Source organism: Neoarius graeffei, chromosome 6 (genome assembly GCF_027579695.1).
Source record: "Neoarius graeffei isolate fNeoGra1 chromosome 6, fNeoGra1.pri, whole genome shotgun sequence".
Lineage (NCBI taxonomy): Eukaryota > Metazoa > Chordata > Actinopteri > Siluriformes > Ariidae > Neoarius > Neoarius graeffei.
The window spans coordinates 101,312,159-101,338,231 of NC_083574.1; the positions used below are offsets into that span (position 1 = coordinate 101,312,159).

The following is a 26,073-nucleotide window of genomic DNA, read 5'->3' on the forward strand; positions in this document are numbered from 1 at the left end:
CTTCCAGTAGAGCTGAGAGCTTCTTCACCCCTGAGTCTCCTGGTTCCTTCATGCTCAGATCCAGCTCTTTTAGGAGTAAAGGGTTTTCATCTAAAACTGAATTTAGCCAAGTACAGGCCTCTTGTGCAGCAGGACGTTTCAATAAACTGCAAAAAGTAAAATGTTTTTGTACTTGGTGTTTCCAGAATAATAGACCCACATTAACCAGAACAGTGTGGCTGCTTTTGCTTATTTCCTGATGACTTCTCTTTAAATTTAAATGATAGTGTCCAATGTCTGTAACACACTGGGAAAAAATTAGGACCAGTCGAATAAACCATAAATTACGGTCAATTATCAACTTTATCCTTTTTTTTTTTCAAAGAAACTATCAAAGTTTTTTGTACAGCATTACTTTCTGTTTAATATTTATATAATTGTTTTAGTTTATAGAAGAATCACCTCAGTGTTGTTAGTTTACAGTCTGGATCCTGGAGTAAATCAGTGAGCAGCTTCACTCCTGATGCTCCAGGGTCGTTCCCTCTGAGATCCAGCTCTATCAGGTGGGATGATTTCAGAGCTTCAGCCAGAGCAGCGTATCCTTCCTCTGTTATCCTGCAGTCTGAAAGTCTAAAGAGAGAACATTTGATGGCATTTTTATAATAGTCTGATGAACATCTATACAATATAAGATGTAATGCCAAGGCCATTTAAGGATTATATGATCCAGATGTAGGTGTTTGTTTGTGGAACCTGAAACCAACCTCAGGATCTGCAGGTTACATGGCTGATGTTTCAGTAGATCACAAACTCTCTGTACTCCAGAGTTTCCAACTTTATTCTCACTCAGATCCAACTCTTTTATGTGTGCAGGATTGAATAGAAAAGATGAAGTCAAAGCAGAACAGCCTTCTTCTGTAACACCACTCTTCCTTAGCCTAAGGATAGAGGGCAGATTCATTTTAGTTCAAGCATAATAATCAGAACTGCAAACAGCAATTTATAAAATAACATTAGAATACACACGTAAGTTTCTCAGGTGTGCAGTGTGAATCCTCCAGTAGGGCAGAGAGCTGCTTCACTTCTGACACTGAAGAGATCTTTCCACTCAGATCCAGTTCTTTCTGCAATAAAGGGTTTTTATCCAGAACCTCAGTCAGAAAATCACAGGCCTTCACTGCTTGATCACTTTTCAACAACCTGCAGTGAGAGAAAGGCACAAAATTACAAAGACAAAAATATTACATTATTAACAAGCTCATATTTTATTTTGTGTTCAATTATATTGAATTAATGTTGTGTTCGAGTATTAAAGTGGATTTTGTAATGAAGTAATTAACCCCAGTACATATTGTTCACCTCAGCTTCTCCAGTTTACAGTCTGGATCCTGGAGTAAATCAGTGAGCAGCTTCACTCCTGATGCTCCAGGGTCGTTCCCTCTGAGATCCAGCCCTATCAGGTGGGATGATGGGTTTAGTCTCAGAGCTTCAGCCAGAGCAGTGTATCCTTCCTCTGTTATACTGCAGTCTGAAAGTCTGTGTAAAATGTTGCCAAAGAGGATCGAGAATTAAAAGGGTGAACATCTTAGAAAACAATATAGAATTAAGAAGCTATTTGGCACACTGGAAAACATGGCACTTCTATTCATAATATTATATTAAACACAATACTGAAGACATCAAAATTATGAAATAACAAATGGAACATATGTGGAATTATGTTGAAAATAAAAAGTGTTAAAAAACAAAATGTGTGATATTTTAGATTCTTTAAAGTAGCCACCATTTACCTTGATGCTTTGCACACTATTCGGATTATCTTAACCACCTTCATGAGGTAGTCACCTGGAATGATAATCACCTCGAGTGATGTGGAAAAATGGCAGCCAATCGCTTTGTCACCATATTACTACAACATCGACCTCAGTCGGGCATACAGTGGTGCCTGAAAGTTTGTGAACCCTTTACAATTTTCTATATTGCTGCATTAATATGACCTAAAACATCATCAGATTTTCACACAAGTCCTAAAAGTAGATAAAGGGAACCCAGTGAAACAAATGAGACAAAAATATTATACTTGGTCATTTATTTATTGAGGAAAATGATCCAATATTGCATATCTGTGTGTGGCAAAAGTATGTGAACCTTTGCTTTCAGTATCTGGTGTGACCCCCTTGTGCAGCAATAACTGCAACAAAACGTTTCCGGTAACTGTTGATCAGTCCTGCACACCGGCTTGGAGGAATTTTAGCCCATTCTTCCGTACAGAACAGCTTCAACTCTGGGATGTTGGTGGGTTTCCTCACATGAACTGCTCACTTCAGGTCCTTCCACAACATTTTGATTGGATTAAGGTCAGGACTTTGACTTGGCCATTCCAAAACATTAACTTTATTCTTCTTTAACCATTCTTTGGTAGAACGACTTGTGTGCTTAGGGTCGTTGTCTTGCTGCATGACCCACCTTCTCTTGAGATTCAGTTCATGGACAGGTGTCCTGACATTTTCCTTTAGAATTCGCTGGTATAATTCAGAATTCATTGTTCCATCAAGGATGACAAGCCGTCCTGGCCCAGATGCATCAAAACAGGCCCAAACGGGATAAGGTTCTTATGCTGGAATGCAGTGTTTTCCTTTCTCCAAACATAACGCTTCTCATTTAAACCAAAAAGTTCTATTTTGGTCTCATCCGTCCACAAAACATTTTTTCAATAGCCTTCTGGCTTGTCCACATGATCTTTAGCAAACTGCAGACGAACAACAATGTTCTTTTTGGAGAGCAGTGGCTTTCTCCTTGCAACTCTGCCATGCACACCATTGTTGTTCAGTGTTCTCCTGATGGTGGACTCATGAATATTAGCCAATGTGAGAGAGGCCTTCAGTTGCTTAGAAGTTACCCTGGGGTCCTTTGTGACCTTGCCGACTATTACACGCCTTGCTCTTGGAGTGATCTTTGTTGGTTGACCACTCCTGGGGAGGGTAACAATGATCTTGAATTTCCTCCATTTGTACACAGTCTGTCTGACTGTGGATTGGTGGAGTCCAAACTCTTTAGAGATGGTTTTCTAACCTTTTCCAGCCTGATGAGCATCAACAATGCTTTTTCTGAGGTCCTCAGAAATCTTTGTTCGTGCCGTGATACACTTCCACAAACGTGTTGTGAAGATCAGACTTTGATAGATCCCTGTTCTTGAAATAAAACAGGGTGCCCACTCACACCTGATTGTCGTCCCATCAATTGAAAACAATTGACTCTAATTTCACCTTCAAATTAACTGCTAATCCTAGAAGTTCACATACTTTTGCCACTCACAGATGTGTAATATTGGATCATTTTCCTCAAAAAATAAATAAATGACCGAGTATAATATTTTTGTCTCATTTGTTTCACTGAGTTCTCTTTGTCTACTTTTAGGACTTGTGTGAAAATCTGATGTTTTAGGTCATATTTATGCAGAAATACAGAAAGGGTTCACAAACTTTCAAGCACCACTGTAATAATGGACTCTCCACTCCTCTCTATCCATCATTAGGGTCCTCAATTCAGTGGTGTCGACCACTCCAGCATCTTCTTTGAGGACATCCACCACTGTTTTGAGTGGCCGCCCAGGGCATCTTCTGCCATGTGTGGGCTCCCATAATACCATTACAGATACTGGGATCTCTGGATGTTGGAAGCAGTGGCCGGCTAGCCTGAGTCACCTTGCTGCTATTTTCTCTGAGACCCTAGGGAGGTCTCCATACAATTCTTGATTGGTGATGTGTTGCTGCCAGTTGATATTGTGAATGGCCCTCAGCATTCTTGTGTAACACCTGTCCAGGGACTTTGTAAGGGGAGTGGTCAGGGTCCAGACCTCCAGCCATAGAGCAGGATGGATTTAATGGCTGCTGTGAATATCCTGGCTTTTAACCCTCTTGATAACTTGGATGTCCAAACTCTTTTCAGGTTGTGGAGTGTGGATGGCCTTTCTGTTTCTTCGTGTGCAGCAGTAAAAGACCTCGGAGTGATTATTGACCCCAGTCTTTTATTTGAAACTCACATTGATAGCATTACCCGGATAGCTTTCTTTCATCTCAGAAATATTGCTAAGATAAGAAATTGAAATGTCACTACATGACGTGGAAAAACTAGTTCATGCTTTCGTTACCTCCAGGTTGGATTATTGTAATGCCTTACTGTCTGGATGTCCCAAGAAGTGCATAAACAAGCTCCAGTTAGTTCAAAATGCAGCAGCAAGAGTCCTTACTAGAACTAGAAAATATGACCCCATCACCCCTGTCTTATCCACACTGCATTGGCTCCCAATCAAATTTATTACTGATTATAAAATACTACTGTTGACTTTTAAAGCACTGAATGGTCTCACACCACAGTACCTGAGTGAACTTCTGCTCCTCTATGACCCGCCACGCCTACTTAGGTCAAAAGGTGCAGGCTATCTGCTGGTACCTCGTATAGTGAAGGCTACATCAGGGGGCGGAGCCTTTTCTTACAAAGCCCCACAGTTATGGAACAGCCTTCCAAGTAATGTTTGGGAATCCAACACAGTCTCAGCATTTAAGTCTAGGCTGAAAACATATCTGTTTAGTCAAGCCTTGTGTTAATGGTGTTTATGAGGTAAAGGTGTAGATCTGGAGGATCCTCAGACAGAGTGTTTTGGTAAACTGGGATGTATGGATGCTGTCAGTCCCCCACTTGCTTGCTCGCTCGAGTTTGTTGACGGTGTAGCGGCTGCTGCTTTATGTCCCGGGGCCCCTCATGCCTGTGTTACCTTCTGGCTCTCCCCTTTTAGTTATGCTGTCAGAGTTAGTTGCCGGAGTCCCTGCTTGTACTCAGTGCAATATGTATACTGTTCCTACTTATTGAGGTGACATTGGGCATACCTAACAACCTGTGTTTTCTCTCTCTCTCCTCCCCCTCAAATCTGTCCCTCTGAGTTACATATCGGTCCTGGGATCGAGATGCTGAACCTCTTCTGCTCCTCAGACCTGCCTGATCCATCCTGGTGCCGTGTCTGGTTTGAGTCTCATCACATCGCTCCTGTGGAGGACGGCCCCATGTGACAGTTGAAAGTCACACCTGGAGGATGCTCTGGACTCTTACAGTAATGCTTTTATGGCTGAGGACTACAGTTGACTTGCTAACTTTAGGACTGCAGTTGTCATGAACAGTTTTGCACTCAAGTTTCCATCAGTGAAGAGTTTAAAACATCAACAAAACTGACTTCATATTAAAACTGTGAATGTTATAGTCATGTTGTCTGTTGGTGCCCAAATGTGGATGGGTTCCATTTTGAGTCTGGTTCCTCTCGAGGTTTCTTCCTCGTGTCATCTGAGGGAGTTTTTCATTGCCACCGTCGCCAAAGGCTTCATCATTGGGGATAGATTAGGGATAAAATTAGCTCATGTTTTAAGTCATTCAAATTCTGTAAAGCTGCTTTGCGACAATGTTTATTGTTAAAAGCGCTATACAAATAAACTTGACTTGACATTCTTTGACTGCCTTCCTCGCTGTTTGTATGCTAGGGTGGTCAGAGGCTCTTGCTTTCTTGATGCTTTTAACAGTTGGTAAAAGCTTCATTGCCTCTCTGTTCGCATCAATAAATCTGGAGTAGCAGTCAGTGGAGCTTTCTTCAAGGTCAAGAGCCTCAAAACGATTCCTTACCTCGATGGTATATTGGGCTTGGAGGGTAGGATCTCCCGCAAAGGCCTTCCAGTCAATCTTTGGTGCAGGGATTGTCTTTGGCTGGTGTAGGCTGAGCCTAAAACTCATACTGATGACCCAACGGTCTGAGCCCGCTGTGCTGAAGCTGTTATAAGCCTCAGTATTGATTACACTGTTCCACCACTTTCTTCAGACAATGATATAGTCTAGTTGGCTTTTAGTCAGGGTGGACCTATCCTCCTGAGTCCAGAGTGTGGACAGTAACAAAGTATGACTGTACAAGCAGGATTCCCTTTAAATTCAGCAACTAAAATACAGTTGCAGACAGAGGTTATGCTTCAGAAGGACTTTCTCGCTCTAATGCTGACCATTAGTCCAACCCCTCCTTGGGATGAATTTGTGATTATTTCTCGCCATACAGATGTGACTCGGTGAAAATCTTCAACTACTTCAAACTTAAGCTCTTCACTTGGGTGTACTCTCCTATGCTCCTGGATACCAAACATGTCAATCTTGTGTTCTTGCATTCTTGATGCAAGCTCTTTTGCATTTCTGAGGTGCAGTGTGTTAGCATTGAAGGTGTGACAATGCGCATTAATATGAGACCCTCCAGGCGCCACTTTATCTGGAGAGTCTTGACTTTCTTGACTTGAGAGGCTGTTATGTCAGAATTGTTTGAGCTCATGGAAGCAATAATAGACCTGCAATAATAGACTTTGTCACTGTAAGTGAGGAAGAATTACAAATGAAAGAAAATGCTGTTCCTAAAAGCACTCAAGATGATACGCAGTTTGGTCTAAAACTATTCAAAGGTAAGGTGGAATTGTGATTTATTTTATCGATTTCAAAACAAAGTATTTTATGTGACTCGGCTTAAATAAGTGACAAGTCTGCGCTGCAAAGTTATTACATTTACTTGTCGCTTTTGAGGTTTGAAATCCTTTTTTTCCCAATATTTTTTAAAAAAAATAATCAAATGTATTTTACAATAAAACAATGAGTCAGGCTCAGTGAATATCGGTGAAAATGAACTTTTTCACGAAAATTCTAATTGTTTGAGATGCACTAATGTATACAGATCTAAAAATAAACATTTGTGTAATTATTTTCCTCTTTATTCTTTGTGTATCAGTTGCAATAAGCAATTCTTCAGATCAAGTCGACCCAATAGGAGAGATGAACTCACCTCAGTTTCTCCAGTTTACAGTTTGGACTCTCCAGTCCAACACAAAGCTGCTTCACTCCTGAGTCCTCCAGATGGTTACTGCTCAGATCCACCTCAGTCAGTTTGGAGGATTCAGAGCTGAGAACTGTGTGTAAAGCTGAGCAGCTTCTCTCTGTCAGGTTACAATCACTGAGCCTGAAAGGAGGGAGAGACATTTCAAACAAAAATACTATTCGACCATTCTTTAAAGAATGATTCACCACCAACACCCCCCCAACATGCGAACGAACAGAGAGAGAGAGAGATTGAATGTTAACTTTACCTGGTGGCAGTAAAAATAAGGGAAAATATATTTTGAAAGACAATGATGACATAAACTATTCAATTTTTTATATTTTAATGACGATGTGAATATTTGAAAATCCTGACCCATCCCCACCTGAAAGCTGAAAATATCAGAGGAACTCATAAAACACTGAGCCCTTCATGAACACAAACACAAAACTGTTTGTGCTGTAAGACAGAAAATCACTGCTGTACACAGAATATTCACGGCGTTACCACGGCCACAGCGTCACGACTGTTTCACTCTGTGCTGGTTGCTGTCATATCCTGTTCAGAATGAACTCCTGATGAGTTTTGATGATTAAACAGTATATTTAATCGATAGTGTGAGGGAGAACTGAACCATGACTCTCTAGCAAGGTATCGACCCTGACAAAAGGAAGTGTGTGTCTCAGTACTCAGTGTATTAGTAATTCACACACACTGTATTTATTCGGCCCGCTCACGTTAATAATCCAGACTCAGAATATCTTTGTATGTGTTCAATTCCCAGCGGCTTGTGCTCATTTTTAATGATCTACTCGCCAGTACTGCTCTGTGTGCTCAGCTCAGCCGTCCTCTCTATTTAATACACTGTTTATATACAATAAAGATGTTTTTATTGCGTTACTTGTATTGTAGGAAGATGTGATAGCTCTGCCTCCTGATATTTAATGGTTTTCAATCTGATTTGCTTTGAGCGTTCATCATTTTAGTGCGTCGAGAACAGTCATTTCCTGTTAATCTTTTCATTAGTGCTACAACTTACATCACATGGTATCAGATGTTGGGACTGGACACTTTTTTAGGAGTACTGTCAGTAACGGCGCTGAAAACCTGAGTTCAGAGCAGCCTCCACACATGGCCACTCTGGACTACACTTCCCAAGATCCACAGCGACCCTCGTCACCAGAGTTCTAACAACATCACCTGTCTCCAGTCTACCTGCTATCACCTTCTCCATATAAGCTCAGCTCTCACTCTCAGTATTTGTGAAGTATTGTTCTGTGTCCCTGTGCCTGACTTTACTGAGCCGTTTGACTATCTGCCTGACTTCCCGTTATTGAACTCTGTTTATGTTTACTTCCGACTTCGTCCTCTCACCTTATCTGTGATATCCTGTTCACCGATGGACTGACTCTTGCTCGTCCCTGACTACGTTTCCAGTTTCCCAATTTGGATTTGTTCACAGTTTGCGATGCACCCGCTCTCCCCTGCGACTGCATCCGGAAGTGCCTGCGCCCTGACAAGTACATGTAACTCAGCACAGTATCAGACTGGAGCGGCGGCTACAATTATCGACACCTTAACGATCTTTTGGCCGTTGCAAAAGTAGAAAAGACTTTCAATACGTAAATTGTGTATGAATAATTCCTCAAACTTCCACTGAAAAAAAAAAAAAAAGAGAGCTGATTCCTGATTACTTCGTGTATCAGATCAGGTGACACCGTTCCACAATTATCGACATCCAGATGAATATTTTTAGAAAATAATCAGTATGTGGTATTAAGCTAACAAAACAGTTTTTATTTAAAATTTGTTTTCCATAGACTTATATTTAGGACAAAATATATTTTATATAAATATATGGATGTTGGTGTTTACGTAAATGGGGAAGTAATTCTAATGTTTGTAAACAAATGAACTGATAATGTTTAACCTGCGTCAGAAAATCTTTCTGTTCCACTTTCTCAGGATTCTCGTAGATCACATTTTGTTAATCATTCGTTGTTGTTTGTATTAATTTCTAGTTTTGTCGTTTACCCATAAATGTCAACAGGCAATCGACACTGAAACCACATGAACATCCAGGTCAAAGGTCGCATCTCATTCCTCGAACCAAAATATAAAATGTCTACTGATATTGTAATATGTGGTAGATATTTACAACAAACTGCAAAAAAAAAAATCTGAATGGAATAGAAAAATCTGAAAAATTCAAGCATGTAATTTTTTATATGCTAGGAATTAAATTATGGTGTAATTCTATTTATTATTATGATTATTATTATAAACAATATATTATTATTAATAATAAAATTATAATAATTGTTATTATTCATAACTATTATTATTGATTTAGGGCTTGGCGTGATGTTCGGAGCGATGTTGTTCGGTGGCGTCATGGCAGCTGTGCAGGCGGTTTGGGACATACCGGTACCAGCACTCGGCGTGACGGTGCATCTGTGCTCGCTTTGTGGATCCATGGCGTGGTGTTCCGAGTGATTTTGCCCGGTGGTATCGCGGTGGCTCTGCTGGAGGGTGTGGCACTTGTTTTCACGTGCCTTTTGGTGGGATTGTGGCTGTCGAGCAGAAACTCACGGGAGTATGTGCGCCTTGAAACTAATGGACGCGACAAAGACGAACAGATACACACTGTTTTACAGGGTCTCTGCACATTTCTGACCAGCAAAAATAATACTTTTTAAGACCATTTTAAGACCACTGAGTATAAAAAATAAGACCACTACCGCGGAACAAACACGTACAGTAAAAAAAAAAGCACACTCTAGGTTAAGTTCAAAGCATTTTTTTTAAATAAATAAGTGCATCTTCTGCAGAACCCACAGTATTTCTGCCTTCAGCGTAGCGGTTGTGGCGAATGCCGCGAAAGCACTTGTGCTGGGACCCGGAGACCAGGGCTCGAAATTAACTTTTTTTCTTTGTGTCCCCCAGTGGTCCCGAATTCTGTGTTGCATTGTCCCGAATGGAAGCAATAGTGTCCCCATTTTTTTCCTCTCTGAAATAACCAGTGGTTAATATTATCATATGAAGTTACTATTATATTTGTAACTATGCGATTTTGAACCCTTTATATCATTTTTACAATAAGTCACAAGACACAAGCGACACATGTCCTATACATCATCTACTTCAAAATTACAGTTATTGCATTTTCAGTTTATTAAACTTTGGCGATCTCACTGTATGAATAGATACCCGTTTATTTAAAGGGGCCAACTAGCTCATTCAGAAAATGTTTCAACTCCCTACATCTGCAGTACACTTTAGTTGAAAATAAGACCCCTTTTATGTTCATTTCATCTACTTATACCTTGAATATCTGTTGGCACTTATAAGGCCAACTTATAATTTTCACCATTACCGTTATCCATTTTATGAACTTTCCGTTATCCATTTTATGAACTTTCCGTTATCCATTTTATCCATTTTTTCCGTTATCCATTTTATCCATTTTATCCATTTTTTCCGTTATCCATTTTATCCGTTATCCAGCCACATCATTCCTGTTGTATTTTATAACGTGTCTAACAGTGTTCATTAAGTTCATTCAGTTGCTAGCGTTGCCTGCAGACCAGGCGATGACGCTTTGGATCCTGAAGGTCCCGGAGACGTTATGTCTGGGCTTTCAGTTTCTTCCCCGCGGTCGGTCCGCTTCAACCACTTCAGCATTTTTGTTCTGGCAAGAGTCGGCGCAGCGTGTGCGGTAGCAATTCCATTCCAAGTCCATATAATGCGGACTCCGGCCGAAGATTCTAGAACAGAATGCGCTGCTCTGTAGCCTACGGATGCAGGTGCATCGAAAGTGTAGCTACTATGTATTTTTCGCTGTTAACGTTTTAAAATTAAAATTGACAAATTAGGTGAATGTCTACGTATGTGTTACGGCTTTGTAAATAATATTAATGTAGAACTTTTTTTCTAGATCTATTTTTTTCCATTGTCCCGGGATTGTCCCAGATATAATAATTTTGTGTCCCGATGACATTTTTTATGGTCCCCGGGACGTCGGGACACCGTTAGTTTCGAGCGCTGCCGGAGACGCTAAAGCTGGCGTTGCACTTTTTGTGACCGTAGAGGCGAACATTGGCATGGGGACTGTTGTTGCCCGACTAGCAGCATAGCGCATATGCTTTTCCCCTTTCGAGTGAGCGTCAAGGGCTTTACAGCCCATTGTTGTTAACTTGATGTCTTTCCGACATACCTTACATCTCGCTTCATATTCTGAAGTTGCTGTTGTTAGCCAACTTTTGTATTTTGGCTCCTCAAGCCACTTGTTACTAAACTTACACTTCCCCATATCCGCTCATGTTCAAGTTCAACCACTTCTTCCTCGTCTGCTCTACTCTCAATGGTTCTACTACATGGATAAAAGAACACACTGCCCCCTGTGGCGTGGTTCCTGCGCCATTAGAACTAGTGCTAAACACACAACGGCTCTTGTGCTACTTGTTCAGCATCTTGATAACAAACGACGCTGGTTGAATAAATAACGTTAGCGCGGAAAAAAAAAATCCAGACATATGTTTTTTTTTTTTCATTTACCATAGGCTACCCGGATGAAATTTAATACCTCCCATGTGAAATTTAATACCATAGCTCAAAAAATAGCGAAATATAATGCTTTTTAAGACCTTAAAAAACACATATTAAAAATAAGACTTTTTAAGACTTTTTAAGGATCCGCGGAGACCCTGGTTTTAAAACACAAACAACACGAAAACCCCGTTCTGTCGGGACAGAGAGGAGCCGCTGCGTGTGCGCGCCGCCATCCCTCTGTAATTACTGCAGCTCTGTACATCTCCCTTATTCTTGTATATTGGGACAAGCACACTCTTTCTCCATTCATTCAGCATTTTCTCATTCTCCAAGATCTTATTAAACAATCTCGTTAGGAACTCCACAGCCGTCTCACCCAAACATCTCCAAGCCTCAATCGGGATACCATCTGGTCCGACTGCTTTCCTAGTCTTCATTCTTTTCATGGCTGCCCTCACCTCATCCTTACTAACCGACTCTGCTTCCTGATTTGCTGTCTCCAACGAATCTGACCTTTTCTCTCTTGGATTCTCCTCATTTCATAAATCCTCAAAGTACTCTTTCCACCTTCTTAATACACTCTCTTTGTTTGTCAGCACATTTCCATTTCCATCTTTCATCACTCTTACCTTTCATCACTCTTAATTAAACACAACAAAAATCATAAACATGCAAAACTGTATGTCTTATATCTGAAAGTTAACAACGCCAATCACTAGACTGATAATTCAGTGTATTTTTGTGAGCTGCTGTGACTTTTCTTATTTGTAAGATAGAAGTGTAAAGGATGGAATGATGAAGTAAATGTAAATAAAATGTAAATATTATTTTGGGTAATATTAGCCTCTTTTAAAACTGTTAAAAATAACGACAGTTTTTAAACCAAGTTTTCACCGTCTGTTCAGTATTAGTGCTGACAGATGTTTACAGATGTTTACAGCTGTTTACTAGTGCTGAGCCAGTTTGTGTTACTGTCAGAAAACTTGTGTTGAATTACAGGATGGTTTTCTTTAATGTACCGTCCATTGCAGGGCTCCATGCACACACACTTTTACACACTCACTCACACCTAAAGGGCAGTTTATCTTCACCAGTCCCCCCACTAGCAGGCGCCCTTGTTCTGCATTATTATAAAACTTAGTGTGTTTCATCACTGAGTTACTCACCGCAGTGTCTCCAGTTTACACTCGTGTTTCTTCAGTAGATCACAGAGCTTCTCCACTCCTGAGTCTCCCAGTTTACACACACTCAGATCCAGCTCTCTGATGTGTGATGGATTTGTACAGAGAGCTGAAGCCAAAGCAGTGCAGGATTTCTCACTGACGCTGTTCCACAGTCTGCAGAAAGGAAACGGCATTTAGTCCATCAGGACAGAAAAAAAGAAAAGAGACCTGAGGTGAATTTTTTTTTTTAATTCTGATTTCCTTTTATCCAAGTGTTCTCATGTACACTAAGGGAGTATTGTTCAGTGGTTACATTGCCCCCCAGAAAAAAAACACACACACACACACACACACACACACACACACACACACACACACACTTATTGAAGCTGCATGCTGCCTTTTTCTGACTTATTTGGACCTTATGCCAATCACTAGACTGATAATTCAGTGTATTTTGTGAGTGTTACGGGTCCCAAAAAATGACACTGTGGTCTGGAGTAACATATTTAATGAAATATCATCTGTTGGGAATACACAAAGATGCAGCAGGTCAGATAGCGCTCTCATTCACGGACATTCATTCATTGACAACACTTCGTTCTGATGTCAGCTCTTTCATATTGGATTCCATACTAACTGTAAATAATAACATAGGTGTTACTTAACATACAACTGATCATATGCCATGTTCTGGTCCCTTACTATAGACCCTTCCCACTGACGTCACCGGAAACCGGAAGTAAACAAACCCTGCGCCATATTGGAAGACCAACAAACTCGTGATTAGGGGGAAATAACGGCAGTGCGCGGAATTTAAACCCACAAGGCACTTGATTCATCATAAACCTACAATGGTAAACTTTTGTGCTGTGTTAGGGTGTTCCAACAAAGCTGATGGGAAAGGTGAAAAGAAGTCTTTCTACAGAATACCAGCTGTGATTGAGACACAAGCAAACCAAGGAGCTTTCTGCCAGGAGACAGAGAATAAGTGCATTACTGAGTGTCTGTGAGCAAAGGAGAGCCTGAACGTTGCAACCTCCCTATTGGCTGTTTGTAAAAATGTATCAATTGTTGCCCTTTATCGTGGACTCGAGAGACGAGACTTGATGAGTTAGTTCGTTGGTAGCAGAACAAAACGTCTGGACACAAATCGGGTTTTCAGAAAAGGAAAGAAAATAAACGCAGGGTCAAAAATACAAAAAAGGAGGCAGAAAAAGCAAAACGAGTTAAGGTAGGACAAATGGTTACTTTTCTGAGGCAGCCCGCCGTGGCTTCCTGCAGGCTTATTTATTATAGCCCATTTAGTTAAAATAGTTGATCTAAAATGTTTATAGTTATGTGATGGTTGTCCTCAGTGTTCGAACTATGCCGATATTTTCGGGGGGTCCCTTTTTTTCCCTGGGGGGTGCTTGCGCTTGTCTCGGAGCGCGGATCTCCAAACACATGAGAAGCCTCTCTTACGCACATATCACGCGGACTCCACACCTCCACACACGCATCGCATCTGAAGTCATAACTCATCAGGGGAAATCGTGTCCGCATTGGCATGTTCAAAAAACAACCTCGCATCAACAATGATACCACAAGCAAGAACAAAAAAAAAAAAAAAAAAAAAACAGTCAGGCTACTCAACAACCAACCTGGCAGCAGCAGTCGTTGTCATATCGGTTTATTTTACCTTTGATGTAAACACAACACTTCAGATATGCAAATGCTTCCCGTTACACACGATTGCTATGTCAATAAACATCATTTTGCCAATATTTTAGAGACCCCCCAACATTTCCCAAATCACGTTTTCAAGGGATCTCATGTCTGTTTCAGGGGATCTCGGATCCCCCGAGTACCCCCGTAGTTCGAACACTGGTTGTCCTGATTTAGACTGGTGTTTTTTTTTTTTTGGGGGGGGGGCGATGTTGCACCCGGGTCCAGATTAGGGCAGAACCGGCCCTGGCTACATTTCAGGTGTAGTTTGTTTTATGTATGTATGTATGTATGTACTTGCACAGATGTGTACTTGGTCTTCCAATATGGCGACTACCGAAATCTCGCGGCGCGGTGACGTCATGCGGGATCCCTCTATAGACAAAATACTGTGTGTGCATTCACTCTCTATGGACATGTATTCCATTAAAAGGAAGTATTTCACCAGTAATCAAATTCAACATCAACAATAACAGTCTGCATTTCAATCAATAATCATGTCTCTCTCTACATAGTAAACATGCAGATCAATCTTAGTGTCTACTGGGAGAAGATCTAGTGTGTGTGTGTGGGTGGGTGCGGAGTGAGTGTGTGTGTGAGAGTGAGTGAGTGAGTGAGTGAGTGTGTGTGTGTGTGTGTGTGTGTGTTCCTGTGCCTGCACGCGCATTTGTAACGTTCCCACCACGGAACAGCATTTGTGTTGCTTATATTCTTGCCATTCAATTTACATTTCTCACTCAACAGGGAATAACAATAAAATAGATACAGAAATAGTGTGACACATAACACTTTAAAGAACAATCGTGTCTTGGTATATCCTTCCCTCAGCAACCACATACAGACCAGTTCCCTCTACTGTAATGCTTAAATGCTAAGAGTTAGCAATCGCGATTAGCATTAGGCTAGCTAACGTTCGTTCATTCGGGCTGAGGGAAACACAGAACCAAACCCAACTACCTGCACTATTCATTACTAGCATGTTTAGGCTACGGTAAACATATTCATTACCAGCACATTTCACAGTAAACCTCATACATTACATATCCATCTCCAAACTGCATTCCTCATTTAGCTGACAGGTGATTTTGTACCAAACACTCAGTGGCTTCACTGGTGACCGTTAACTGGCCGCCCTCGCTGCACCACAAACAACTGGCAGGAAAACTCATTGCTAATCCCATTACAACCATTACACAGGCCGCTATCTGCGCTCCTATAAGTGTTACTGTTTACAGAATTATGTTTTGAGTGTATTTACCTGTTGGGAATACACAAAGATGCAGCAGGTCAGATAGCGCTCTCATTCACGGACATTCATTCATTGGCAACACTTCGTTCTGATGTCAGCTCTTTGCAAGCTTCCTATGTGTATTCCTATGTGAGAGCGCCATCGTCTGGTGAATTTATTCCCAGCAGGAGTGAATTATATCACTGAAATTTCTATAAAGTGGCAGTTCTATAATATAAATGACATGTGTTCAGTCTTTTCTCTAAATCAAGTCTTTTTCCTATCTGTCAAATCACACTCTGCCACATGAGCTGCTGTGACTTTTCTTATTTGTAAGATAGAAGTGTAAAGGATGGAATGATGATGTAAATGTAAATAAATGTAAATATTATTTTGGGTAATATTAGCCTCTTTTGGGCGGCACGGTGGTGTAGTGGTTAGCGCTGTCGCCTCACAGCAAGAAGGTCCGGGTTCGAGCCCCGTGGCCAGCGAGGGCCTTTCTGTGCGGAGTTTGCAAGTTCTCCCCATGTCCGCATGGGTTTCTTCCGGGTGCTCCGGTTTCCCCCACAGTCCAAAGACATGCAGTGTTACAAAGGGCTGACCTGTGCCAGAGTACCTATTCTATTAATATTATTAGCCAATCAGAGAGCGCCTCCTCCCGCGCAGGCATGTGAAGGATGCCTGCCACTTTAATATTCCAGAAAAAGTTCGGGGTGAGGTCGCCATTTTAGACTGATGAGTCAGCAGTGTTTCTAGGTTTACTTAGTGCCTTGATTTATGCCATTGGTTTCTTGTGTGCGTTCAGAAATGTAAGTACACTTACTTACTTTGCTGTTTATAAAACAGATATTCTGTTTAAACATGGCTTCATATAATTCGCGGAGGTAAATTTCTACCGCGGAATTTAGCGCGAGTTAACCGCAAGGTTATAGTCTTTAATGTTTTATCTAACGTCTTGATATTGTGTATATTCATGCTTATGCTGTTGATATATGTGTAAAACGGACTTTCGTAGTAATTATTTGGTAGATTATGGGGGGAACAGTACCGTTTTGACTTACTGTGTTTATAACTTGTAGTAGAGCATTTTGTGTTTAGCTCACTGTAGGTCAGGCTATTCATATTTCTCTGTAAAGCTATGGATGCTAATTTATTATGTCATTATGCTTAGGAGTAATTGTTTTCCTCTATGTCATTTCTATTTCCCTTTCAGAACGACCACACACACACACACACACCACAAACTAATTAATATGTCATTATTGAGTTCTTATTAATAAATCCCCAAGAACCTTATCTTCCACATCTTCAATTGTGCATTCTTACCGATGCCCCTCAGTGGCCACAACTTTCTGCAAAGAACATATTCACCAAAACAAATTGGAGGCCCCAGCGAGGATTGAGTGGTCATTGTGGATTTACTGAAGATGTTCCCAGATCAGAGAAGGAGCCCTCCGCCTGCAGATGTGCGTCCCCGCCGTGCAGTGCGGCAGCCAGCCTGGCTGGAGGACTATGCCGTCTCTCTTCCAGCCCTGCAGCGGTCCAACTACCCCCCTCATGATGCAGCTTACTTACCCGGACAACAGCGCTATCATAGCATGGAGGGAGCTTCAGAGAGATACGCCAGGATGACGCCTCTCACACCTCCAGCTCTGGGGGAAGAGCGTGGTGCAGCACAGATAGCAGGAATTCAGCACTCAGTCTACTTACCTGAACCTGTTGCCCCCCTTTACCAGAGCACACCTGCTGTGCCACGAAGTAAGCCCATCACTGAAGCTGCGCCTGATGTCATGGCTGTTCTGCATAGGATAGTGGAGGATAACCAGAGAATGCAGCAACAGATGTTGGACCTGCACAGGCGACTTGACACTAACGCTGCACTGCCACACTCACCGTCTCAACCGCCATCTGCCCCTCCTCCTTCTCTTCATATGCCTGCACCATATCCACGACTGCGTCCTATTAAGCAGGAAAGGGAGTGGTCCCAGTCCTTTGGACCGCCACCGCCACCATCTGCTCAACCCAGTGCATACATGTTGCCTCCAGGAGATGACGGTGACTGGCCACTGCCTCCACCTCCCGTAGCAGAGGAAGTGGAGCAGCCAGCCTCTCCGGTAAAGGACTTAATGGAAGAGCTTACAGCACGCCTGAGGGCATTGCACCCAGTTCAGCCACGCCCAGTGCTGCCTCAACCTCCACCGCCAGTACCCAGGGTACTAACACCAGAGTATTGTCTACCATACACGCCATCAGCGTCAGAGTTTGGTGAGCCAATATCTGCCCCCCAGAGGGAGAGAGTGTATCGTGGGCCCAAGGCAAAAATCCCTCCATTCACCAAAGGAGATCCAAGGGAGTTCGCGAGGCTGAAGGATGCACTGGAGAATCTGCTGCCAAGGGACACAACAGAGGGCTTTAAGTTCCAGATACTGGTTGATCACCTAAAGTATGAAGACGCTCTGCTCATCGCCGATTCATACACCAACTCCCCTCAGCCCTACACCGATACAATGGCCAGCCTTACAGAGCACTACAGACAGCCACACCAGCTGGCACTCAGGTACATCGCGGACCTGATGGACGCCCAGAGCGTTGCACATGGCGACACTAAAGGCTTCAAGAAGTTCGCACTCCAAGTAAGATCACTGGTGGGCTTACTGAATCAGCTTGGGACGAGTGGACAGACTGAACTCTGTTGTGGCTCACACGTATCCCGGCTCTTGTCCAAGTTGCCCCAGGACATGAGGGCAGAGTTCAAGAGGTTCCTGTACCCGCAGCGAGTCACCATACCTACCCTTCTGCACTTCTCTGACTGGCTCAATTACAAGTTGAAGATGCAGCAGTCTATGTGTGAGCCTCGGGACCATGATGAGAAGAGCAAGGCAAAGTCTAGGACTGACCGTCGCCAAGACAGCAAGGGTGCCAAAGTCACTAGCGTTTTGCACACTACGGATCAGCCTGAAAGTGCCCCAGTAGCAGCTATGCCACCCTCCAATGCCAAGCAGGCGGAGAAAACCTCATATTGCCCCTACTGCAACAACAACCAGCACTTCCTTGATTACTGTGCTAACTTTAAGCTGCTCACTGTGGAACAGAAGACGGTGTGGATCAAAACCAACAGAAGATGCTGGCGTTGCGGCAGACTGCACCAGGCCGCCCAGTGTCGTCTGAAGATGCTGTGCCAAAGGTGTAAAGGCAAACATCTGCATGCCTTACACGATGTGAATGCCAAGTCTGAAACCGAGACAAAGAACCTAGCCTGCTTTGTTAGCACACCCAGTGTCAATGACGTCTTGTACTTGGACAGGCGGTCAGGCTGCAATCAGGTACTCCTGAAAGTGAGTCGAGTGTTACTGCGGAATGGCCCTCACACCCTGGAGGCATATGCCATTCTCGATGATGGTTCAGAGAGGACCATTCTACTCCCAGCAGCTGCCCACAGCCTTAAGCTCACAGGCCAGCCCGAGGACCTGGCCTTGAGGACAGTCCGCCAAGATCTCAGAGTCCTACATGGCACTACCGTGTCATTCTCCATCTCGCCAGTGGACCAGCCAAAGCAGTCCTTCAAGATACAGCGGGCCTTTACAGCTGAGCAGTTGAGTCTGGCAGAGCATTCATACCCGGTGAAGGCTCTTCAACGAAAGCACAAGCACCTGAGAGGTATCCCGTTCAAGGCTCTAGATGGAGTACACCCGCTGCTTCTAATTGGGTCTGACCACCCTCACCTCGTCACTCCAGTGGAACCAGTGCGCCTGGGACCACCCGGAACTCCAGCAGCAGTGAAGACGAGGTTAGGCTGGACACTACAAGGGCCAGTTCTGCAGAGGAAGCCACAGCCGTCTGAACAGAGCTGCATGCATCTGTCAACCTTCTCCCCCACTGCTGAGCTCCTGCATAGTGTCGAGAGATTGTGGCAGTTGGATGTTCTCCCCTACAGGAGTGAGAAGCTGGTCACCCGCTCCAGGCAGGATCAGGATGCTATCCACCTGTTGGAAGAGAAGACCACACGCATCGATGTAGATGGTATCCAACGATACGCTGCTCCACTCCTACGGGTGAAGAATATGCCACAGCTGCATGCACCCAAAGAGGCCGTGCTGGCTAACCTCCGCCGCACAGAAAGGCGCCTACTGAAAGACACAGAGCGTGCAGCGGCATACTGTGCAGAGATCGCCAAGCTGGAGATGGCTGGCTACGCAGTCAAGGTGCCAGAAGAGGACCTCAAGAGCACAGCAGAATCGTGGTACGTCCCGCACCACATGGTGTCCCACAACAGCAAGAACAGGATTGTCTTTAACTGTTCATTCGTGTACAAGGGAGACAACCTGAACGAGTTGCTGCTGCCAGGGCCCACTCTAAGCTCCAGCCTAATTGGTATCCTACTGCGCTTCCGAGAGCATGCCGTTGCAGTCAGCAGCGATATCAAGGGCATGTTTCATCAGGTGAGGCTACTCCCCAAAGACAAGCCCTTGCTTCGCTTTCTGTGGCGCAACGTGGAAACAGAGAAACCACCGAACACCTATGTCTGGCAAGTCTTGCCCTTCGGCACAACATGTAGCCCCTGCTGTGCTACCTTCGCGCTGCAGAAGCACGTCCTTGACCACAGCCAGCAAGACGATGATGTTCGGGTGGCCATAGAGAGGTCATTCTATGTGGATAACTGCCTCCAGAGTATTGCCTCTGTGGATGAAGCTCAACAGTTTGTGGACAAGATCACCTCACTGCTGGCTTCTGGAGGATTCAAGCTACGTCAATGAGCTAGTAATGTCCCTGACTCGATCAGCCACTTGCCAAGGGAAGCCAGGTCAGAGAGCAGCAAGCTATGGCTCAAATGAGTCCAGTGCCGACCTGCAGGAGCTAGCTCTAGGGCTCCGTTGGCTCTGCAACTCGGACACCTTGAGGTACAAGTACCGGATGCCAGACCATCCCATACCCACGATGCGGAACATTTACAGAGTCCTGGCCCGCTTGTATGATCCCTTGGGATTCATTGTCCCTTTCACAACACGAGCCAAAGTCCTAGTGCAGCACTTGTGGGACAAGCGAAGGGAGTGGGACGATCCCTCACTTCCGGAGGATGTGCTGCAACCCTGGCTGGCATGGGAAGAGGAGCTGCAGCATCTCTCAGAGATCTCCCTACCCCGTTGTTACGTGAGCCGTGAGCTGGACATCTCAAACTGCCAGAGAGACCTGCATGTCTTTGCCGATGCATCCGAAAGGGCCTACGGTTCTGTAGCCTACCTGAGAACGAAGAGTCCTGATGGCTGTGTGGAGGTGTCCTTCTTGTCTGCAAGATCGCGAATAGCCCCAAAGAAACAGCTGTCGATGCCCAGGCTCGAGTTGTGTGCTGCACTGACAGCAGCTCAGTTGGCTTCACTTCTGCAGCGAGAGCTCACATTGCCCATCAATGAAGTTGTGCTATGGACTGATTCCACCACAGTCCTTACCTGGCTCCGTTCTGACTCCTGCCGCTACAAAGTGTTTGTGGGGACGCGGGTAGCCGAGATCCAAGACCTGACTGATGTCCATGTGTGGAGGTATGTGGACTCGGCCAATAACCCAGCTGATGACATCACGCGAGGCAAGACGCTGCTAGAGCTGAGCGGCAACAACAGATGGAGTGAAGGCCCAGGTTTCCTACAGCAGTCGGCTGACTTCTGGCCTACAACACCTGCCACAGCAGAGCTGGAAGACACTGCTGAGCTGCGGAAACCTACAGTCTGCTGCCTCAGCACAACTACTCAGAGCTCATCGCCTCCGGCCGCTCGGTTCTCCTCCTTCAAAGACATGGTCGAAACTGTTGTGCGATCCCGCCATGAGGCGGCCACTGACCAGGCCAATGTCTCGGCTGAGGACTACAGGGATGCGGAGCGAGAAGTCCTGAGACAAGCCCAGCAGGAGAGCTTCCCGGAGGAGTTCGACCTACTATGTGCTGGCAAGCCAGTGTCTATGACCAGTCGGCTACGTACTCTAGCCCCAGGTCGGAGGGAGGCTTCGCCGCAGTGACCAGCTGGACCTGGATGCCATCCACCCAGTGGTCCTCGACCCCCAGCATGAAGTCACCCACCTCATCATTCAAGACACAGACAGGAGACTGCACCACCCTGGATCAGAGCGCTTGTTTGCAGAGCTGCGTCGCAAAAACTGGATCCTACAAGGCTGTGAAGCTGTCAAGCGTCATCAGCATGCCTGCACAGATTGCCAGCAGTGGAGAGCTACGCCCTCTGTGCCCAAAATGGCGGACCTCCCACCAGCAAGGCTGCGACTGATGAAGCCCCCATTCTTCTCGACGGGAATGGACTGCTTTGGCCCCTTTACAGTGAAGGTGGGCCGCCGTCATGAAAAGAGGTGGGGCATCCTGTTTAAGTGCCTCACAACCCGGGCAGTACACCTGGACATCCTGTCCAGCCTCGACACAGACTCCTTCCTAATGGCCCTCCGCAGGTTCATTGCACGGAGAGGCAAGCCTGCCGAACTCCTATCGGATCAGGGGACAAACTTCCGTGGTGGGGATCGAGAGCTGCAAGAAGCCTTCAGAGCCATGCATGCCACTCTTCAAGATCACCTGATGAAGTATCAGATCCAGTTCCAGTTCAATCCTCCCAGCGCTCCACATTTCGGAGGTGTTTGGGAGCGGGAAGTGAGATCCGTCAAGGCAGCACTATACTCCACTATTCAGCTTCAGCCTGTCCCTGAAGAGGTTCTTAGGACAGTGCTGATAGAAGTGGAGGGGGTATTGAATTCGAAGCCTCTAGGCTATGTTTCCACAGACGTAGCTGATGTGGACCCTGTGACACCCAATCTGCTCCTCATGGGGCGGCTGGATCCCTCACTCCCCCAAGCAGTCTACACAGAGTCTGATCTGCTGAGCCGCCGCCGCTGGAAGCATGCTCAGGTGTTAGCAGATCAGTTCTGGACCCACTTCATCCAGCGTTACCTCCCGTCACTGCAGACCAGGTCCAAGTGGCACAAGGACCCACTGCAGCTGCAGCCAGGAACTGTTATGATGGTGGTGGACCCCCAACTGCCAAGGGCCCTGTGGCCTGTGGGTCGTGTCACCAGCGTCATCCCAGGCATAGACGGACGACTCCGCACTGCTGTCGTCCAGGTGAAGGAGAAGACCTACACCAGGCCCGTGGCATGCCTCATCGCCCTCCCTGACCTTCAGGACATGGACCCTGTCAGCCCTTCCGCAAGTGACAAATTTGATGGGACAAATTTGGGGGCGGCTGTTACAAAGGGCTGACCTGTGCCAGAGTACCTATTCTATTAATATTATTATTATTAGCCAATCAGAGAGTGCCTCCTCCCGCGCAGGCATGTGAAGGACGCCTGCCACTTTAATATTCCAGAAAAAGTTCGGGGTGAGGTCGCCATTTTAGACTGATGAGTCAGCAGTGTTTCTAGGTTTACTTAGTGCCTTGATTTATGCCATTGGTTTCTTGTGTGCATTCAGAAATGTAAGTACACTTACTTACTTTGCTGTTTATAAAACAGATATTCTGTTTAAACATGGCTTCATATAATTCGCGGAGGTAAATTTCTACCGCGGAATTTAGCGCGAGTTAACCGCGAGGTTATAGTCTTTAATGTTTTATCTAACGTCTTGATATTGTGTATATTCATGCTTATGCTGTTGATATATGTGTAAAACGGACTTTCGTAGTAATTATTTGGTAGATTATGGGGGGAACAGTACTGTTTTGATTTACTGTGTTTATAACTTGTAGTAGAGCATTTTGTGTTTAGCTCACTGTAGGTCAGGCTATTCATATTTCTCTGTAAAGCTATGGATGCTAATTTCTTGTGTCATTATGTTTAGGAGTAATTGTTTTCCTCTGTCATTTCTATTTCCCTTTCAGAACGACCACACACACCCCAAACTAATTAATATGTCATTATTGAGTTCTTATTAATAAATCCCCAAGAACCTTATCTTCCACATCTTCAATTGTGCATTCTTACCGATGCCCCTCAGTGGCCACAACTTTCCGCAAAGAACATATTCACCAAAACATGCAGGTTAGGTTAAAGGTCCCATGGCATGAAATTTTCACTTTCTGAGGTTTTTTAACGTTAAAATGAGCTCCTCTGACCTTCTTAAGTCACCCCAGTGGCTAGAAATTTCATAATGTGTAAACCAAACTATGCCCAACATTTGAGAATGGCGTGTCAAAACGGCGCGTTGATAAGCTCTTCCCTTTACTACGTCAGCAAGGGAGATGATCTCCACGCCCCCCCTCTGGATTCCCACCCACTGTATGGATTGCCCGCCCAGTTCTAGTGAGGAGACCATAGAGGACACAACAACATGGCATCACCTAAGCGAGCAAAACATGGAAATTGCGCTGTACATGGATGTGACAACACAGAAAAGAGTCTGTTTTTACTGACGACGGGAGAGCCCCTGAAGACGCAGTGGCTTAATTTTATTTACTTCAATAATACGCCGTCGAGTCTACCTAAAATGGTGTATGTTTGTCGGAAGCATTTTCCTGAGGAATGTTTCCACAACTTGGGACAGTACAGGGCAGGTTTTGCACATCAACTGTCACTGAAGCCTGGGTCCGTACCAAGCATCCCTGCCACATCAGCCACAAACACCGAACAAGTAAATGTATAACTGTTAAGTCGTTTTGCCGTGTTTTAAAATCGGTGCGTTTGCAATGGCTACATTAGCTGTGCAGCTAACCGCTTCCTGCAGTTAGCCAGGTACTCTGCGCTACCTCTGTTATAATAGCCAATCAAAACAGTTTTTACAAAGACACCCACATTCTTTTTTTTTTAAGTCACTCGTTCATTTTATTTGTTTGTTCAGTAAAAACCCAAACATTTGTTGAATTTATTTTATTTCCTCGCGTCGCACCTTAATGATGTCAGCGCGCGGTATTTTTCCCTGATTCTGGGCCGGAGTGTCGTGAGTGGCAGAGCAGCTCCATCGCTGTGATCCATTGAAAGTCAGCCCTAGATCCAATCTTTTGTCGGGAGCCGAGGTCGCGCGGGCGGCCCTCCAGCGGCACTGGCCGCCCATGGAGGCAGCGGTTCTCCCAGGGGCGAGTTGGGGGGAGGAAACGGCAAAGTCCCCACTCCTCCATGGTGAAACTGCTCAGTTTTACCATGGGCCTCAGGCTGAAAAAAAACCGACAAAGTCCCAGTTTTACCATGGGCTCGAGTTGTACCATTTTTTTAGACAGGGCGGACGGACCAGGGCATTCGCCTGCCTGGCCGTGCCCGACGAGGAGCGCTCTCGGCCGGCTTGGGAGGCAGACGGCAGCCCCTCCCCCCATGGCACGCCCCCACCCTCTACACTTCCCCGCCTCCATGCTTCTCATTAGCAAAACAACGCACTGGAAAAAGCGCTGAAATGGGGCTTTCTTCCAGGAGGCTATATCTACGTTCCGAGGGTTCATTTCGAGAAAGGCTGCGGATATAACATCCGGAAGCCTCCACGATCCCGTTTAAAGCATCAACAAACCACCATGCCATGGGTCCTTTAACTGGTGACTCTAAATTGACCGTAGGTGTGAATGTGAGTGTGAATGGTTGTCTGTGTCGATGTGTCAGCCCTGTGATGACCTGGCGACTTGTCCAGGGTGAACCCCGCCTTTCACCCGTAGTCAGCTGGGATAGGCTCCAGCTTGCCTGTGACCCTGTAGAACAGGATAAAGCGGCTACAGATAATGAGATGAGATGAGATTAGCCTCTTTTAAAACTGTTCAAAATAACAACAGTTTTTAAACTAAGTTTTCACCGTCTGTTCAGTATTAGTGCTGACAGCTGTTTACAGCTGTTTACTAGTGCTGAGCCAGTGTGTGTTACTGTCAGAAAACTTGTGTTGAATTACAGTATGATTTTCTTTAATGTACCGTTGTTCTATCAAACTGTGCTACCTATCGAGATGTGCTACCCTGCGTCTTTGCGCAGGGCCATTTTTTTTTAGCTCCGTTTCCACGCCCATCATTTCATGCTACCTTGCAGGAGTGACTTTGCTGGAATCTGAAATGTATATTTCAGAATATGAGAATAGAGTATCAAAACATGCTCCCCATGCTCTGACAGCGCCCTTGGAGGGACTGGAGGTGTAAAATAGAATGTGTATCTACTGGGAGCATTATTTGATGGAGAATATTGGTAGATCAAAATGTGCTACTTTAAAAATGTCAATCAAAACATGCAAGCCAAGCTCGGACAGTACACGTGACCTGGTTTGTAAAGTAAATAAATATGTAATGTAACTTGTTGTGAGTTATATCTTTAGGAGATATACAAAAATCATACCGATAATCAACGGGAGCAGTTTTTGACAAAGTAGCATAAATCGATGGACTCTGCTGTCGATTAGCGCTACGGTAGCATTTTTCAGTAGAACACCACAAATCATCAGAACACCGTCCATTACAGGGCTCCCTGCACACACACTTTTACACACTCATTCACTGTCTGTGCAATACTTTTATAATGTGCAATACCTCACTCCATAATGTGAAACGCAACACATTCACCTCAGGACTGTGCACCTCACCTTACCTTGCAATACTTCATAATGTGTAATATTTTATTTT

The 26,073-nt window shown here is 44.6% G+C and overlaps 1 protein-coding gene across 1 annotated transcript in view; it reads right to left on the reverse strand.

Moving 5' to 3' along the window:
* LOC132888466 (NACHT, LRR and PYD domains-containing protein 12-like) overlaps positions 1 to 26,073 on the reverse strand; it is a 401,003-nt gene that overhangs the window by 339,936 nt on the left and 34,994 nt on the right. The window contains exon 9 of the mRNA XM_060924512.1: positions 6,833 to 7,006. Within this exon, the coding sequence (XP_060780495.1) occupies positions 6,833 to 7,006 (174 nt within the window). The remainder of the gene's footprint in view (positions 1 to 6,832; positions 7,007 to 26,073) is intronic.